The 17,687-nt window shown below is 51.4% G+C and overlaps 2 protein-coding genes across 5 annotated transcripts in view; one reads left to right on the top strand and one right to left on the bottom strand.

The window, feature by feature from the left end:
* GALNS (galactosamine (N-acetyl)-6-sulfatase) overlaps positions 1 to 10,012 on the bottom strand; it is a 31,090-nt gene extending 21,078 nt beyond the window's left edge. Inside the window, exons 1-4 of the mRNA XM_066243527.1 lie at positions 9,815 to 10,012; positions 2,477 to 2,600; positions 1,659 to 1,733; positions 730 to 832 (exon numbers count right to left, since the gene is read on the bottom strand). Coding sequence (XP_066099624.1) covers positions 730 to 832; positions 1,659 to 1,733; positions 2,477 to 2,600; positions 9,815 to 9,934 — 422 coding nt within the window. The 5' untranslated portion in view covers positions 9,935 to 10,012. The remainder of the gene's footprint in view (positions 1 to 729; positions 833 to 1,658; positions 1,734 to 2,476; positions 2,601 to 9,814) is intronic.
* Positions 10,013 to 10,081: 69 nt separating this feature from the next.
* On the top strand, positions 10,082 to 17,253 carry TRAPPC2L (trafficking protein particle complex subunit 2L). 4 transcript variants are annotated; one of them, XM_066243064.1, is made up of 5 exons: positions 10,082 to 10,176; positions 11,638 to 11,786; positions 13,365 to 13,452; positions 13,590 to 13,669; positions 14,623 to 17,253. In XM_066243064.1, exons 1-5 carry the CDS (start codon positions 10,144 to 10,146, stop codon positions 14,666 to 14,668), a joined length of 396 nt encoding a protein of 131 aa, XP_066099161.1. In that variant the 5' UTR covers positions 10,082 to 10,143; the 3' UTR covers positions 14,669 to 17,253. The 4 variants fall into 4 exon arrangements, with proteins under 4 accessions (XP_066099161.1, XP_066099159.1, XP_066099158.1 ...); XM_066243062.1 differs by having other exon boundaries at positions 11,638 to 11,810; XM_066243061.1 differs by having other exon boundaries at positions 11,638 to 11,858; positions 13,341 to 13,452.
* Positions 17,254 to 17,687: the final 434 nt, after the last annotated feature.

The raw sequence follows: 17,687 nt of genomic DNA, 5'->3' as shown, positions 1-17,687 counted from the left end.
TGAATTTCTATAACCGTGATCATTTGATCCCAATGACTCCACACTGCACGACTATATAACTAACTATTCTCTAACTCCTAGTTGCTTTTTTATTTTTTTTCTTGCTTCCCAATGTTTTTTAATCTAGAATTTTTTTAATATTATAAAATACTTCTGAACAACATAGGAACACCTCTGTAACCACATGAGTCTCAACACCGCTTCTTCTGTATATCCTTATAGAACTTCTGTTTAGCTAGACTTCAGAGTTCTCGATGATGGCTGTTCTGTAGCTTAGCTGTAGTTTGAGGTGGTTGTGAGAGCAGGTGAGCACAACATTTACCACTCTGCCGTCCTGACCACTGGTTGCTTCTTCATTTCACCACCAGACAGAGCCCTTGTGCATGCTGACAAAGTGGGCCATCCATGACAGCACTGTGTGTGTAATAATGTGGCTCCTTTGGTGACAGTGCAGCAGCAGGCAACACCAGGAGAATGGAGAGAATGGGCAGGTGGCTGGGATGTGCAGTATTTGTGAATGATGGGCAACACCACATCAGTCAACACCCCAGCCTAGAGATGGGAAGTCCCAGTGGTATGACCATCCCAGCTTTTAAAGGAATGTTTCAGACATCTAAACAGACTTGAAATTCAAAGACGCTTCTTCCCACCCAAGAGGTTTCACCATTGGAAAATGTTTAGCAATGACCCTGTGTGGATGCGCCCAGCCAGGCAAGGGTCAGGACTCACCACTTGCCCACGATCTTGCTGACGTAGCCGGCCCCCTTCAGCAGCTCGGGCAGGAGGAGCTCAGTGTCCGGGATGCCACCCACAATCTCCTGCGGTGTATAGGCTGGAAGAGCACCGCAGCACGTGAGCCACTCACACACACGGAGCAGGCTGTGCTGCAGAAGGTAATGGGTTTGAACGCTGGCCCTTCAGAGTCAATGGGAAAAGCCCTGGTGAGGCGCTGGCACTGCCACATGGTACTTCTGGGGTCCTCTAGGAACCTCCTGATAGTCAGCACAGCACTGGGTATGGATGGACAGGGAAGACTGTGCCGCCCACCCTACAGGAACTGGGACTCTCAGCCAGGCTCCTGACCCCTTTGGTGGCTTGCCCAGGGGTCTCCAGAGCTTGCCATGGGGGATACTATGAGGGTCCCACTCACGTCAGCCTCCCCTGTGCTTTCTATACTACGTTTCTCCAAAAGCTGTCCCCTGCTAACCTCACAGTGCCTGGCTTCCTCGGGTCTCTTTGTGGTCATACAGCATGCCTGCCCCAATGGGCAGCAGCTCCTTGAGGGGTGGTGTGCCCAACTCACCAGGCTCTGCCTGGCAGCCCTGGGACAGGACACGGCAGGAAGGAGCAGTGAGCAGCGCCCACTGGCCTCAGCCATCCTCCTCAAAGCAGGAGGTGGGAAGGAGCTCTGGCCTGGATATCTGAGACCTTACATTAACCTCCCTTCTTTTTTACTTGCTGAAAATGCACTGTTTCTGATGAAAGCGCTGCAATTTGTTTTAAATGGCATGTTATAAACCAAACAAAGCCCTTAACCTTAGGTAGAGTGCTGTCCTGAAGAAGCAAGGTCACATGTGAAAATAGGTGACAGATGCCCCTCCCTCGCCCTTCTAGTCCTCAGCCCCCCAGACTGTTGGCCCAGCCCAGGGCACACGCACCATTCCTCGCCTGCCCGTTGGTGGTGTAGAAGCCATTGCGGATGGGCAGACGTCCGGTGAGCAGGGCTGCCCTCGCTGCATGGAGATGAAGAACAGAAACAAAATGAGAATGTGTCATGTGTCAGGCCCGTGGCCTGCTCTGCGGAGCTAAGTCCCTGCCAGCCTCCCAGGCCCAGTGGGCAGACTGTCCCTGTACTGACTGGCTCGGAGGTGAGTCACCAGAGAGCACTGGCTAGGCCCTGCAGCTCAGTGATGTCCAGCCACCCAATCACTCTACCCGCCTCCCAGGTCCACCGGCCCCAGATGAGCCCTCCCACCCAGCATTTCTTCTCTTCCTCAAGATCAGCATTTATGTAAAAGCCCTTCAGCAGCAGTGATTCTCCCGTGGGGGGGTAGGAACAGGCTGCCCCACACCTGCAACCCTGACTGACCCCATCCCCACGGTGGAGAGCCACTTCCCAGTTAGGTGCTTCTGAATAAGCCACAGCACTCAGCCCCTGGAAACTGGCGCCACCACATGCAGTGACTTTGGCCTCAAAGATCCTTACAGGGGACAAGTCCTCAGTGGCCTAAGGTCCTGTGCCCCACATAGCCTGGACCCAGGATCCAATGTGCAAGGGAGCCAACAGAAAGGCCGCACATGCGTGCCTTATCTCTTGGCTCTCAGAGGAAATGTGGTGAAACTGCCACCTTGTCAAGGCTTCCTGTTCCTCATGTCCCCCGTAACTGGCCCAATGCCAGCTCCCTATGCCCTCTCTCCCCTGTTGTGCCCACCTCCCCTGCCTAGTTCCTGTGCCTGTGGGCCAGCCCTGACTTACATGGTGAGCACAAGGGGTTAGCTGTGTAGAAGTTCGGGAAAAGCATGCCTTCAGCAGCCATCCGGTCCAAATTCGGGGTCTCTCTGGAAGGCTCTCCATATACTCCCAGGTCACCCCACCCCACCTGCAGGAAAAAGCATGAAGAGGTGGACTGAACCTTCCTCTATCTTTGGGGCCTGCGCCCAATCCAACACCTAGCTTGGGCACAGGGAACATGGGCGGTAGCTGACCTTTGGGGCTCACCTCCACCCTGACCTCAACATGGAGAAGCTGTCATATGTCGTTGTGTAGACTGAGATTTAACATCAAGTAGAAGGCTCCCCACAAAGCTAAGTGAAGTGTGGCTATGGGACCCGGCTGTGCCACTATTGGAAGACATACCACACAGAACTACACGTACGTCCACAGCAGCATGGCTCACGATGGCCCAAGGGGATCATCACCCTGGTGTCCATCAAAGGAGCACCAAATAACACAATGTGGTTTATCTATATGGCACTGGGTTGAAGAGTGGCCCCCAAAATTTATGTCAGCTTAGAACCTGTGAATGTAACCTTATTTGGAAGAGATGTAATTAGCTAAGAGGAGGTCATACTGGAGTACAGTGGGCCCTAAGTACAATGACTGGTGTCCTTATAAGAGGAGGGGAGGCACAGACATACAGGGCAGACAATGGAGGCAGAGATTGGAGTAATGCATTTACAAGCCAAGGAGGAGAGGCAGAAAGGATCCTCCCTCTGAATCTCAGGAGAAAACAGCTCCATCAATACTTTGACTTCAGACTCTGGCCTCCAGAGCTGGGAAAGAAAAGATTTCTGTTGTTTTAGGGCACCAAATTTGTAGTAATTTGTTATGCCCCAGGAAATGAATACACACAGTATGGAATATTACAACAGCCTGGATGAACTGCAACAAGGTCCCTCCACGCTGGGTCTCCTTAGATGTCCCCTCAGCATGAGCCCCCAGGGTGTCACTTTCACAGTGGCTAACTGTCGTCTCCTGTTCTCCTGGACAAGGGGTAGGAGATGGAAAGAGCTCCAGCTGTGGAACAGTGCCAGCAAACCAAGGATGCGCCAGCCGCCAGCTGCATGCTGCAGCCTGCTTGGGGTCGGGCCTTCCCTCACGGAGTGACACATTAGTCCCTCCTGATAAGGTGTCTGAGCACCAAACCTGGAGTGACCATCTGACCCAGGGATTCCACTCCTGAGTGTCTCTGCAACAGAGTCCACAATGTATGTCTACACGAGAATGTATGATAATGTCCATAGCAGCACTCCTCCCAGTGGCCAAAAGGTACAGTCAAGCAAGTGCCAGCTGATGAGGGATGAACACAGCGTGTCCATCCGAACACTGGAATACTACTCAGCCATGAAAAGGAGTGAAGTAACATGTAAACATGCTACAACATGGATGAACCTTAAAAACATGAAGCTTTGTGAGAGAAGCCAGCAAAAGGACAAATACTGTATGACTCTATTTATATAGACTGTCCAGAACAGGCAAATCAGAGACAGGAAGTAGATTGACAGTTGCCAGGAGCTGAGGGAGAATAGGCAGTGACTGCCAGTGGGGGTGGGACTTCTTTCTGGGTGATGAGAATGATCTGAAGTTGACTGTGGTGATGACTGCATAATGCTGGAACTAGCTTAGAAATCACAGAATTGTACACTTTGACTGGGTGAGCTGCACGTACTGTGAATGATCTCAACAGAGCAGTTATTAAAGTGCAGGCACCTGGTGTTCTGCTGAGACCTAGTAAGACTCTGGTGGTTCCCCATCTCTCCAGGGGCTGCTTAAAGCTCTTCTCACTCATGGGCTCTGCTGAGTCAGCCAACAAGACATTTCAGGCCTGTATGACAGGACACGGTTGGAACTCAGAGAAAAGTGCTCGCCTAAGACTGGACACAGCAGTGTGCTGACCTGGAAAACTCCGAAGACAATGGGTTGCTTCTGCAGATCTTTCGCAGAGTTGGGCCCCATGAGCTCATGAAGTGATCTGGCAACTCTGGGTCATACCGGGTGGCTGTGCACGCAGATTTGCCTGGGACAGTCCCAGTTAGGCCTGTTGTCTGACTGTAATTGTTAATGCCCCTTCTTTGCATGATAGGTTAGACAGCCACCCTCCCCATAAGGGTGAGTCCAGCAGTGTGACACTGCCTCTGGTGAGCTCCGGCCCCACGCCTCTCCCACTGCCTTCTCCTAGCTCTAGGCTGGTCGGGACACACGGGGGTCTGAGAGCCTACTCAGGGCCTTTGTCTTTGGACCGTGCTATCTGCTCTCTAAGGCCCTTATGGCCATAGAGTCCTGGTTTTGGCCCTTTTTCAGCTTTGGATTTCTTTGGAGATGGTTTATTTTGAAGTCATTGAAATGGGTTTTCCATTTGGTAACATAGGAGCTGAAATAAAACACGTGCCTGAAGAGAAGTGCAGCCGACAGAACACGGGCAGGTGGGGTGCTCTCGGGCAGAGAAGGGACAACGTGCTTGAGTCCACCGACGCCCCGTAGAAAGTCTGCATGTCCAGGGGCAGAGCCTATGAGCCTAAGGTGGGGGCTGGGTGGGGGCAGGAAAGCATCCTCTCTAGCACCTGCTGACTTAGCAGGAGCCCCAGCGCAGGCTGCAGTGGCACAGCTTGTATTTATTATACAATACATTTTTAAATAAAATATGTATTTCTGATGGCTTTAGGCGACCCCTGTGTTTTGGTCGTTCGACCCACGCCGGGGTCGTGACCTACAGGTTGAGAACCACTGCTCTAGACAGAGCAAGTCCCGGGTCAGAGGAAGAAAGAGAGGCAGAGGGGCTGGTCACATTGTACCCATTGCCTGGTGCCCCAAAAGTTCCACCAGCGTCCCAGGAGGAAGGCAGATACTCAATATAAATCACGTTTGCATAGACAATGTAGTCCTTCTTACTGGGGAAGGGGGGGAACTTTCCAAATCTCAGGACCTAGATGCCAGCCAAGGGCCAACGTGCCTATAGGTAGGCCTTTCTGAGGCCGGCAATCACTGGCCCACTGTGTTAACTCGTGTCTGCTCATTATTCTATTATTACTCATTATTCTATTATTACTCGTAGCTACAAAAATAGGAGTATTAACATCCATTTGCAGTTATTAGGGAATAAGTGAAATTACCTCACATGCAGTGCTTAGTATCTTTTCCCTCTCCTACATGACCACCCATGTTCACAGGGAATGTAAGCCAGCCGGGCCCCAGGACTTACAGCCCTCCTCCTGCCCTCAACCTTCCCTTCACTTACAATCTCCAGACTCTGGAGCAATGCAAGCATCACTCACTGCTGGTACGAAGGGCTGTTATAAAGACACGCATGCACTGGAGGGTGTCCCAGGGCCTGCTGACTGGCTCTGGAGGCACAGGTTGGGGCACTTGCTTGATGAGTCCACAGTGGTCACATTGGAGCTGGCCTCTGTGCAGCTTGACTTTAAACTTCCTCAGTAGTCAGAGCAGTTTTTTCTTTTTTTAAATCGATTTTAGTGAGAGAGGGAGAGATAGAGAAAGAGACAGGAACATAGATCTGTTCCTGTATGTGTCCTGACTGGGGCTTGAACCAGTAACCTCTGTGCTTTGGGACAATGCTCTAACCAACTGAGCTATCTAGCCAGGGCCAGAATAGTCCTTAGTACTATTTTACAAATAAGAGACCCAGCTGCAAAGAATGCTAGGCCCTTGGGAGCGGGAGTGGTCTTGGGCCCAGTTGGGCTGGGATGCCCCAGAGGAAGCTCTGTCCCCACCGACCCTGCCTCATTAGCCTTGGAGAACAGAGCTGAAGAAATGATTCTCACCGCCTTCCAAACTCATTCAACTCATGTCTACTGGGGCTTGTCCTGGGTCTGAGGACACAACGGGGAATAAGGAGGCAGATGTTATTCCTACTCTCTTCAGGTACTACCCTCCATGAAACGGTCTACACACCTACCTACACCTAACCCATCCTGCTCCCTGACTGGCTCTCTGGGGGCAGGGCATTGGCCAGAGACCCCAGCTGCACAGGCCAACGGGTCCCTCCCCAGCCAGTGCGGCTGGCTCAGGAGGATGAACTGAGCCTTCAGGGCAGTGCGCCCTCCCAATGGGCCTGCTGACCATAGGGCAGGTGAGGACACAAGGGGCTTCTGGGTCCTGCTGCCTGCAGTCACAGCTGCCCCAGCCTGTCTAGTCAGGAGAGCTGGGTTTCCCATTTTGCTTAAGTCACTTTGCATGTGTTTTCTGTTATTTGCCACCAGAAAGTTCTGACTTATCCACGTTTGCTGACAGGGACAAAGATCTTCCTGACTTTTTTGGTTTCAGCTGCCAGAGAACCCCAAAGTCACAAGAAGGAACCTGTACCAGAGAGGCCCAGCACTGGGGGTACTGGCCACTGTTCCATTTCCTGCTACCCCACATGGGGCACCCAACCAGGGAGGCTCCGTATATCAGCCCCCCTCAGGTAAAAATACTCCCGGTGCTGGTCATACTCCACCGCTGAAAACCCCCAGGGCCTAAAACAACACTTCCAACAGAAATACACAGGAACCACCTGTGTTGTACTTTCTAGTAGCCCCCTGAAAAAGGCAAAAAGAAACAAATGAATGAGACTAATTCATTTTATTTAACTCAATATAAACATAGCTCGTTTTATTACACTTTGCTTTATTGTGCTTTACAGGTGTTCTGGGATTTTTTTTTTTTTTTTTTTTTTGTAAATAAACTGAAGGCAAGACTCTCCACCAGCAAAATGATCACAACTCGATTTTTTTTTAAATTTTTTTTTCTTTTTCTGAAGCTGGAAACGGGGAGAGACAGTCAGACTCCCGCATGCGCCCGACCGGGATCTACCCGGCACGCCCACCAAGGGCGATGCTCTGCCCCTCCGGGGCGTCGCTCTGCCGGGACCAGAGCCACTCTAGCGCCTGGGGCAGAGGCCAAGGAGCCATCCCCATCGCCCGGGCCATCTTTGCTCCAATGGAGCCTTGGCTGTGGGAGGGGAAGAGAGAGACAGAGAGGAAGGAGGGAGGGGGTGGAGAAGCAAATGGGCGCTTCTCCTGTGTGCCCTGGCCGGGAATCGAACCCGGGTCCCCCGCACGCCAGGCCGACGTTCTACCACTGAGCCAACCGGCCAGGGCCACGACTCGCTTTTATTATGATACTCGCTTTACTGCAATACTTGCTCTACTGCGGTGGTCTGGAACCACATCTGCAAAGTCTCTGAAGTATAAGTGTATATCCAAAATATTATCATTCAACAAACCAATAAACTGGAGGGCACATGACTTGCTTCACATACCCACTGCCACCCTGGAGAGGGGGAAGGGGCAGGAACCTGAAAGACAGAGCACTCAGCTAGAATCTCACCATCCAAAAGAGACTGAATGAGCCTTGACAGGGACTCCAACTTGGAGAAGACTGAATATTGAAACGACAAGTAAGCATTTCCAAGACTAACATGTTGTTCATTAGGAAGCGGTTTCCCTACTGGCCATCAGGATGGGACCAACTGAGGGGCTGCAGAGCCTGCTTTAGAAGCAGTCATCATATGAATGAGTTTATGAGACTAAAAAGAAGCATGTCCAGTGTTATCTCTGGGTGGTGGAATTATGGATGGGTTTCTGTATCTTTTCAGGTTCATCTGAATGTTGTTAATTTTTCATAATAAAAATCATTACATAATAAAAATTATTGAGATTAAAAAGAACCATTTTCTTGTACTGAGTCTTCAAAATCTGAGTGTATTTTAAAAACTCAGCGCCTCTCAATTCCAACCAGCTAGGACTGTCCAACGGCCACAGGAGGCTCCTGTGAGAGTCTTAGCTGGCCTTTTGGGGAACTCGGAGCTATATTTACTCACAACACTCTGACACCAAATGTAGGGTATTTCCACACCAGCCACTTCCCCAGCTCACCAGCACCAGCTGGGAGTCCAACAATTCAGTTCAGTTCGGACATTATCTATCTGGAGCTAGCCTCAGACCCCACAGGTCAAGGGCTCAGTCCCATAAGTCCTAAGGTCTCCTGAACTTCTGACCAACCTGCTGCAAATTAGAGGTACAAACCCGCTCAGGTTCCATCATTTGCTATAAAATAGCTCAAACAACTCAAGAAAGTGTTGCATTTACTATTACAAGTTCATAATAAAGGATACAACTCAGGAAGAGGTGCAGAGGGTGAGGTTTGGGGGAAGGGGCAAGCCTCCCCACCCCCACCCTCTCCTGCTTCCCTCTCAGCTCCTCCACCTGTCCCAGTTGTTTAGGGTTTGTTTGTTTGTTTGTTTTTCCTCCAGGGAGGACTCATTACACAGGCACAATTCATTAAATCACTTCTGCTGAGGAACTCAATCTCCAGCCATTCATTCACTCTTCTCTCCCCAGAGGTCAGGGCTGTGCTGAAAGCTTCAACCCTCTAATTATACCGTGGCCTTCTGAGAACCTCATCCTGAAGCTACCTAGGGCCTCAGCCATCTCATTAGTACACCACAGACACCACTATCCCTGCAAGGGTTTTAGGAACTGTCTGCCAGAACACTCTTTTATCTTTCCGTAGGACTTAAATTAACATCACAGCCTGCCCTCTGCCCTGCCTCAGGGGAGACAAGGCCCAAAGAGCTTCAGGAACCTCTCCAGGATCTGGGGAGTAGTATCCGCCCAAGGAGGTTTGCCTGAATTCCCCACTTGACCCCCCCAAGCCTCAGGCTGATTCAGAATTTCCCCTTCACTCCCGGCTTCCTCGGGAAAGGAGCACAGGGTACAAAGTTGCAAACGGGAAAATGAACAACTCAGCTCCCGGACAGGAATCCTGCTATTTTCCTACTCTCCAAAGGGCTGACCCACAAGTGTGACAGGGGCCATTCCTCCTGCTTCAGTTAAAGACCCGAATTTTCACTAGAATTCTGAATAGGGCCAGAGCAGACTGCCCAGGTGGACAGGGGCAGCCCTGGGGCAGGGCAGGTGCGAGGAATCGATTTGCTAGGCAGGCAAGGCCCGGGTCTTGGTCAGCTTTTCACCCCTTCCCTGCAACCCCCATCCCCCACACGCACAGGGTGGGAGGGCAGGAGTGAGTAGGGGCTTCTACCAAGCTGATGGCTGCTCTTCCAGCCTTCCAGAGCAGTAGGAGTAAGAAAGTCAACAATGCATGAAGGACTGTCTCCTAGGCTGGACACACCTCGCTTCAGCTTCATCCGCCTGTGAAGCTGCAGCCCGCAGGGCCAGGCGCTACCCAACTCCCGCTGACCACCCCTCGGCGCTCTTCCTACGGGACTTTCCCCACTCACAACCCACGCCCCACGTATTTCCACCCCCCACGGCCGCCCCGTGCGCAGCACTTCCCGGGAGCCCGGTCCGGACTCACGTCGTCCATGAGCAGGAGCAGAATATTTGGGGGCTGGGGGCTGCCACTGGCCCTCAGCCCCGCTGCACTCAGCACCAGCAGCAGCAGCCCCCACCTCAACGCCGCTGCAACTGCCGCCATGGCAACCACGCGGGCGCCGCTGAGCCAGAGCCAGCCGCGCAACCCTGCTGGCGGCTTTTCCGGCTGGGCGGTGAGGCGGGGCGGGGCCGGCCCAAGCGGGCTGAGCAACGTTGGCGGGGCCAGGCCGGCTGATTGACAGAAAGGGCGGGGACCCAGAAACCGCGTGACCAGCTGGGGGTCACGTGACGTGGCCGGTCGGCCCTCTCAAGATGGCGGTGTGCGTGGCGGTGATCGCCAAGGAGGTGCGTACGCGGGCGGGCGGGCGGTCGGTCGGCCTTGCGGGGCTCTGGCGCTCGCCGGAACCCCTGCCTGGGTTCCGCCCTCGCTCACCGACTTCCCACTTCCCTGCTCTAAGGGCCCCGAAGGGATGGGCACGCCGGCTTCGCGGAGCCGATGGCGTCATGGCGGTTCCGGGAGGCACCGCCCACACCCACTTCTGCAGCTGCGGAAGCGTCACCCGGGCCGTCCACCAGCCGGACCTCCTCTCCCACCTGGCCCGGCCCGGGCCCCCCGCCTCAACCCACCCACCCACCCCATCTTCCTCCCGAGTCAGCGCCCACTTCATCTGCTCCACCGCGCAGTTCCGCCGGCCTCGCCATTGCCCACTCATTCGAGCGACAGAGGATATACATCAGTCATGGTGCTGCTTTAAAAACAAATCAGATTATGTCACGCTCCGCCTAAAATCTCCAATGTCTTCTCACCGCCTTAGGCTAATGTCCGAATAACCTGGTCGCCTCAAGGGGAATTACTTGGAGCTCCCTGACAAGCTTTGCTCTCACCTCTGGTCTCTGCACCTGGAACCCCTCTCCCCGGCCCGCTTTCTCCACCTTCCATCCCCTTCACTGGCCAGTACAGATTTCATTTTCTCTAGAAACCTGTTTCTGAATCCTGACACTGAGCTGGACAGCTGTCCACAGGCTCCTATTACGATGTCCTTCTGTGTCCTATGTAAGACCAGGCTTATGAGGCGTTCCTGCCATAAAGCTCTTGAGTGTGGCTTCCTTCTTAGCATGTGCTACATTACAACACGTTATTTATTTGTTGGTGGATTTGTTGACTGTCTCCACCAGATATGTCAGCCCCATAAAAGTAGGCACAGTGTTTACTATATCTGGGCAGCGGCCAGGCAAGAAGCAGAAGCAGTGAATGTGACATGAGGGAGCCCTGGGAAGATGCTATTCACTCTGGGATTCAGATGGTGAGAAATGAGTGTGCAGCAATAAAGGGAGATTTGAGCCAAGCCTTGAAGAGTTTATTGAGAGGGCACGCTAGTGCCTCTACTAAGGTGAAGAGATTGCAGGATGTAGCAGATCAGGAAACAGCCAGTATTATGGGGCGAGGACGAGAGCACGTGCTGGGGCTGGGCCCCACACAGAATGTGAGTGACCTGTCCAGGTGACACGGTTAGTTGTCAGGCTGTGCTCAAACCCATTTTTGTGAGCCATCTTTTTTTTTCTCTGCCCATCCTAGTGATGCCCCTTTGCAGACACTCTGTAAACCTCAGATTAGATTGGGTGCCCTGAAGGCAGTGCCCCAGCAGTCTGGAAAATTAACCAATGGGTTTTAGAAAATGACAGCATGTTCCCGTGGCTAGTTGGTACTTAGCTGGTTCTCCACCCTGTGTGCTCTGGCCTCTTTTCATAATTGGTACTCACAGGGTGGATTCTTGTTACTTCAATTGCTGTCATCTTCTCTTGCAGAATTACCCTCTTTACATCCGCAGTGTCCCCACGGAGAATGAGCTGAAGTTCCACTACATGGTGCACACATCCTTGGATGTAGTGGATGAGAAGATCTCTGCAATGGGGAAGACCCTGGTGGACCAGAGGGAGCTCTACCTGGGCCTTCTGTATCCCACAGAGGACTACAAGGTGTATCCTTCACACCCAGCGGAGGCCTGTCAGCAGGCCTCTCCCCACAGGTAGGAATCCAGGGATTCCACCTGTGTGGTGTCTTGTAGGATCAGATAACCTTGAAAGGCATTTTGAACCATCACTTGAAGAAAAGGTGAGGGATTTCAGCTCAGGGGTAATTAGGGCAATTTGAGGCTAATTGAGACCATGCCCCTTTTTCCCTTTAATTAGGAGGATAATGTGGGAAAATCCAGGCTTGAATTACCTAGAGAACAGTGATAGTCTGCATCTGTCCTTTGTCAGGTTTATAGAAGAGCTAGGGAAACTCCTTACTTTATACCTGAAAAGATTTTTCTTTCTTTCTTTCTTTTTTAATGAGAGGAGGGGAGATAGACTCCTGTTTGCACCCTGAGGCAATCTCCATGGGGGGTGGGGTGGGGCTCAGCTAGCTATCCTCAGCACCCGAGGACAACACACACACACACCTAGCTATCCTCAGCATCCGGGGCTGATGGGCTGACAGGCTGACGGGCTGACACTTGAACCAGTGAGCCACTGGCTGTGAAAGGGAAAGAGTGAGAAAAGGGGGAGAAGGAAGAGGAGAGAAGCAGATGGTCACTCATGTGTGCTCTGACCAGGGGTTGAACCTGGGACATCCACATGCTGGGCCAATGCTCTGTCCACTGAGCAAACTGGCCAGGGCCCTGAAAGGATTTCTTGCTAAGAGGGGCTGCCACTGAGCAAGGGATGATTGGTTCACTCATTTCATTATCAGGCCCAGCCCCACAAGTCACTGTAAAATCTTGACTACTCCTTTGGGGCAAATGGCTTGAAATTCATGGAGTTCAGAGATGTTCACATGATGTGACTGGTTAGTTCAGTTGGTTAGAGTGCATCCTGAAACACCAGGGTTGGGGTTTGATCCCCGGCCAGGGCACATATGGGAACCAACGAATGCACAACTAAGCGGAACAATGAATGAATGTTCTCTCTCTCTTTCTTTCTGTAAAAGGAATCAATAAAAAAAAAAAAAGCTACTTAATAAAAGAAAAGATGTTCCCACAAGCAGTAATATAGCTTGCCCATAGTGACGCTTACCTGGACACCAGTATTCTGTGAAATAAAGTGGCATTCAGAGGTGTGGATACAGCAGTCGGGATTTGTCCTCTGTGAAACTAGAGGACAGTTAACACTAGACTAGAGTTTCAGTTAACACTACCATGCTAAGCATTGATTCATAAAGAGGGCAAGGCCTGGGCAGGGTAGCCCTGGAGTTTAAATTAGGATGGGGCTTAGCTGCCTGCTCTTTGCTTCTCTTGTAAACTCTAGAAGCTGCCCCAGGGAAGTGTCCAGTCACATCTAGTGAGGTCCATGTGGTCCTCTTGGCATTGCAAGACAAGCTCAGCCTGGGGCACTTCTTGTGATAGAAGGTTTGTCATGTTTCTCCAAAATGGCTTCGGAGCCAGGGGCATGCACAGAGGGGCCTCGGCTTTCCCAGTCTCCGCGGTGAGACTGTGTTTCACGCTGCCACGGAATCCCTGTGTTGACAGCCTGTTCCCTAACCAGCTGTGCAGATACGGCTACGTGACCAACTCCAAGGTGAAGTTTGTTATGGTGGTGGATTCCTCCAACACAGCACTTCGCGACAATGAGATTCGCAGTGTAAGTGCCTGGGTTCTTTAAGTCGTGCCTGAGCCTGTTTGTTTTCCCTTTTCCACTTTGTTTTAAAATGTTGAGAGACAAAAAATAAGTGGTAATCCTGTGGACACATGAATGAAAAACGTCGGTTTTTGTTTCAGATGTTCCGGAAGCTGCACAACTCCTACACAGATGTGATGTGTAACCCCTTCTATAACCCAGGGGACCACATTCAGTCCAGGTGGGCCTGCTGCTCATATTTGATGCCTTCATTTGTAGGCATATGCTTTGCTAAGAGACAATGATTCTGAGAGTAAGGGAGAGAAAGTCTTTTTAAGTGATGGCCACTATTCTAAGGCAGCAGTTCTGAAGCAGCAGAACCGTTTTTTTCAAACATACTCACAAACTTCCAACATATAAAACAGAGGCATGGGGTGGAGTTTGCCCATGTGGTTTCCCAGGTGCACCCCGCAGATACCTGCAGAACCAGGCATGTGGACAGGAGCCTTCTGGGAAAACATCCTCCTGTCACGGCCTAATTTTATCTTTGCCATTGAACTTGGATAGTGAGGAAACTGGATTGCAGATATCTTCAAATAAACACAATCTTTTACTATTGGAACATCATGAAGAGGCTTCATAAAGAAGCGCCCACACATCCAAGCCTGCTCCTGGGAATTCCCTACATTTCTGGACACATTTTCCAAGGGTTTTTTGTAGCTGGCATGTGAGAGGACGCTGCAGTGACCCGAGCCAGGCCCTTCCTGTGGTGCCTACTCTCAGCTATGACGCTGTATTTTGGGTCATCCTGGGTCCCAGAGGGGAGAAGCCGGCGCTCTTATGTAAATCCCTGTGTCTCCTGGGCTGTTTGGGGCAGTGACAGCCGCTGTTCTCGCTGTTCTCGTTGCACTGCAGCCTTGCGTGCCCGCACTCCAGCTCCTCCACCCCCGCTGGAATTCCAGTGGGCAGGACCTTAAGAAACCCAAAGGGAAGTTGGAGGCAGGAGACTTAGATACTCTTTGCCAGTGTGGCAGACCCACACCCAGTCCTCTCAGCTAAGGTTACTTATCTGAGTGTTAGAGACTGACTCCCAAAGTGCCCTGGGATGCAGGCAGTACCACAGAGCCTGTCTCTTTGTAGACAAGGGGTGTTGGGCTGAGTCTCTTCTCTGAATTGCTCTGTTTCTGTTTGCAGGGCCTTTGATAATATGGTGACATCTATGATGATGCAGGTCTGTTGAGCGAGAACATTGCTGCCTGTTGATTGAAGAGAAGTGTTTTGTACATAACTGTATTGTGTAGATGTGTATTTATTATCATTTACCTCTTCCTGAGTGTCACAAATGTGCCATGTTGGGGCAAGGCCTTATGTGGTGCATGTCAACTAAAGGTCTTGTGACATCAGATTTGATGTTTTCCTTCTGTGTCTGCAGAGGGTTTAACTACAGAGAGTTTAATGCAGAACTTTTCAGGGGCAGGGGCAGAGGTCAGGGACCTGACAGCAGGGAGCCATTGTCCCCACTAAACACAAAGGGGCAGTGTGAGCTGGCTGGTGGGAGCCCTGAAGAGGCTGCAGCCATGGGCATCAGAGGAGGCCCCAGAGGGACTTATGGGCCAGCCTCTCTGCTCCACCTGCTGCTCTTGTGGCGCCCTCCAGTGGCTGATCAGGAGGGGTGGTGTATCAGGGCCTCTTGTACCCATAGCTGGATCCAGAGGGGTAGGTACCAGGGACAGCTCCGCACACCTTCCTCCACAAAAGTTGTTCTCTTTTTGGTCTTGCATCCAGCCTGACATCTGGACTTAGCCCAACCTTGGGAGGCAGCCTTCATGAGACTTGCGGCTGTTTGCTCTCTGAGCATGAATAATGAGCCCTCTTGTACCTATTAGTACATGGGGTTTCTAGTGGCGTGAGGGCCAGAAAGGGTTAGGTGATGGATCCCCTGCTGCCCCCCAGACCTGTGGGCAAGCTACCTGGGGAGGCTTATGTTTGAGGGGAGCTGATTGTAAATGTATGTCTGCATTCTGCTTCCCCAGAAGCTTGCTCAGCCAAGTCCAGAGGATAGTCCTAATAGTTGACTGTGACTGAGGTGTCAGCCCTTTCAGGGGTCAGACAGCCCAGGTTCTAACGCCCTTTGCCATTTGGTACTGTGCCCCATAAAGTGGGAGAGGCGACAAGGACCTGCTGGGTCTGAGCCCCACCTGCACAGTCTGCTCCGAGTTCTATCCAGTGCATCTGGTGGCTGGCTTCCTTGAGTCAGTGCCCCAAGACAGTCATGAGTCTCTCACCAGCACCTCGGTCACTGGGGAGAGGGTCTTTGACCAGGAGGAAGGTGGCTCAGATTCCTCTGTGGAATGGGGAAGGCTATAGTGTGGGTCAGCCTGGGGCTGGAACTGGGAGATGAACTTTTCTCTGCACCCCTTTGAATTTCCTTCCTTCTAATGAGCACAGGATTTTTATTTATTTATTTATTATTTTTTTATTTTTTACAGAGAGAGAGTGAGTTAGAGAGAGGAATAGACAGGGATAGACAGACAGGAACGGAGAGATGAGAAGCATCAATCATTAGTTTTAAATTGCGCGTTGCAACACCTGAGTTGTTCATTGATTGCTTTCTCATATGTGCCTTGACCGCGGGCCTTCAGCAGACCTAGTAACCCCTTGCTCGAGCCAGCGACCTTGGGCTCAAGCTGGTGGAATTTTGCTCAAATCAAATAAGCCCGCACTCAAGCTAGCGACCTCGGGGGTCTCGAACCTGGGTCCTCTGGCATCCCAGTCCGACGCTCTGTCCACTGCGCCACTGCCTGGTCAGGCGGATTTTTATTTTTATGTATGTAGGTATTTATTGAGACGGGGAGAGAGACACACACACAGGAACAGCATTGAGCTGCTCCTGTATGTGCCCTGGCCAGGGAATTGAACAGTCAACCTCTGCGCTCCAGGACGACAGCACTCCAGAACTGTCTGTCTGGCCAGGGCTTAACTTTCTATTGATTTTTTTTTTTTAGAGAGACAGAGGAAGGGAGAGAGAGGGGAGGGAGAAGGGAAGCATTTATTACTCTACGCAGTCATGCATTTTTTTGTTGTTGTTGCTACCTGTGTGTGCCCTGACCCGGGATCAAACCCACAACCTTGTTTCTGGATGACGCTCTTAACCTACTGAACTAACTGGTCAGGGCCAGCGTTAATTTTTTTAATTACAGAAGTGAATAAAACATCTAGGAGTGTACATTGAGAAACAAGTCCCAGCACCCCTCTCCCACGCTTGCTGCAGGTAGAATCTGAAGACCAGCAAGCAGGCATTGGTTGCAATGACAGTGGACCATGGGCCCCTCTCACGCAGGATTTCTCCCCTGCAGTCCGTGGTTGAGGTTTTTGAATAGTAATTTCTCCTGCCTGAATAGTGGCTGTGGTAGGGGTTACAAGTTGCTTTGATCCAACATCCATTCTTCCCGGCCGTCTTACTACCCCAGTGTCACTGAGATAATTGACTAGACAAAGCCATTTCCTGCCTTTCATAGTACATAAGGATAGGTGGTTATGGCATGTAAGTAGATGGTGTTGGGAGGGACTTGCAGGAAAGTTATTTTAAAAAGGGGTTCACTGGGCAGATGGAGTACCTTTCCTTCGTCTTTTCCCTCCTTCCTGCCTAGAACTTGAATGTGATGGCTGGAGCTCTGGCAGCCATCCTAAGAGCATAAGATTCATCTGAGGACAGGGAACTAAAACCTAGCAGGGGCTTGGCTCTTGCTGACATACCAGCCCTGGGCTACTTGTGTTCAGCAGTTTTTAATGTGAGAAAAATAAAATAAATCCTTGTTAAAGTCAGTACTATTTGGATTTTTCTGTAGGTGCAGCCAGACCAACCCGTAAATGCTTTCTACATTAGGGAGTTTGCACACACATTGTTAGGTAGCATTCCCATTTTAAGCCTGAAGAAATCAAGGGTTAGAAGTAATCTTCTAGTCTTTGCTGTGCCAGCAGAACCATTAGGTGGCAGTTTCACATTATCATTTTACATCTTTATACAGGAGGTGGCCTGATTGAGGGCCCCCTGCCTGCCTGTCCCCTGCCACCAAGGCTGAGTGCCTCAGGTGCAGCTCCCAGGGAGCCGGTGGCGGCTGTTCCAGGTGATTTCAGCTGAAGTTCACTGCTAGCAGTCAGCCTTCCCTCGAGCATCAGTGCCTTTTCCTCTCTTTCCTTCAGCCCCAGACCAGACGGGCAGGGGCAGCTGTGTATTTTGGCTTTTTCCAGGCATAGCC

This window comes from Saccopteryx bilineata, chromosome 9 (genome assembly GCF_036850765.1).
Source record: "Saccopteryx bilineata isolate mSacBil1 chromosome 9, mSacBil1_pri_phased_curated, whole genome shotgun sequence".
Lineage (NCBI taxonomy): Eukaryota > Metazoa > Chordata > Mammalia > Chiroptera > Emballonuridae > Saccopteryx > Saccopteryx bilineata.
The sequence above is the reverse complement of the archived record's forward strand: the minus strand, read 5'-3'. Positions and strand labels throughout refer to the sequence as shown.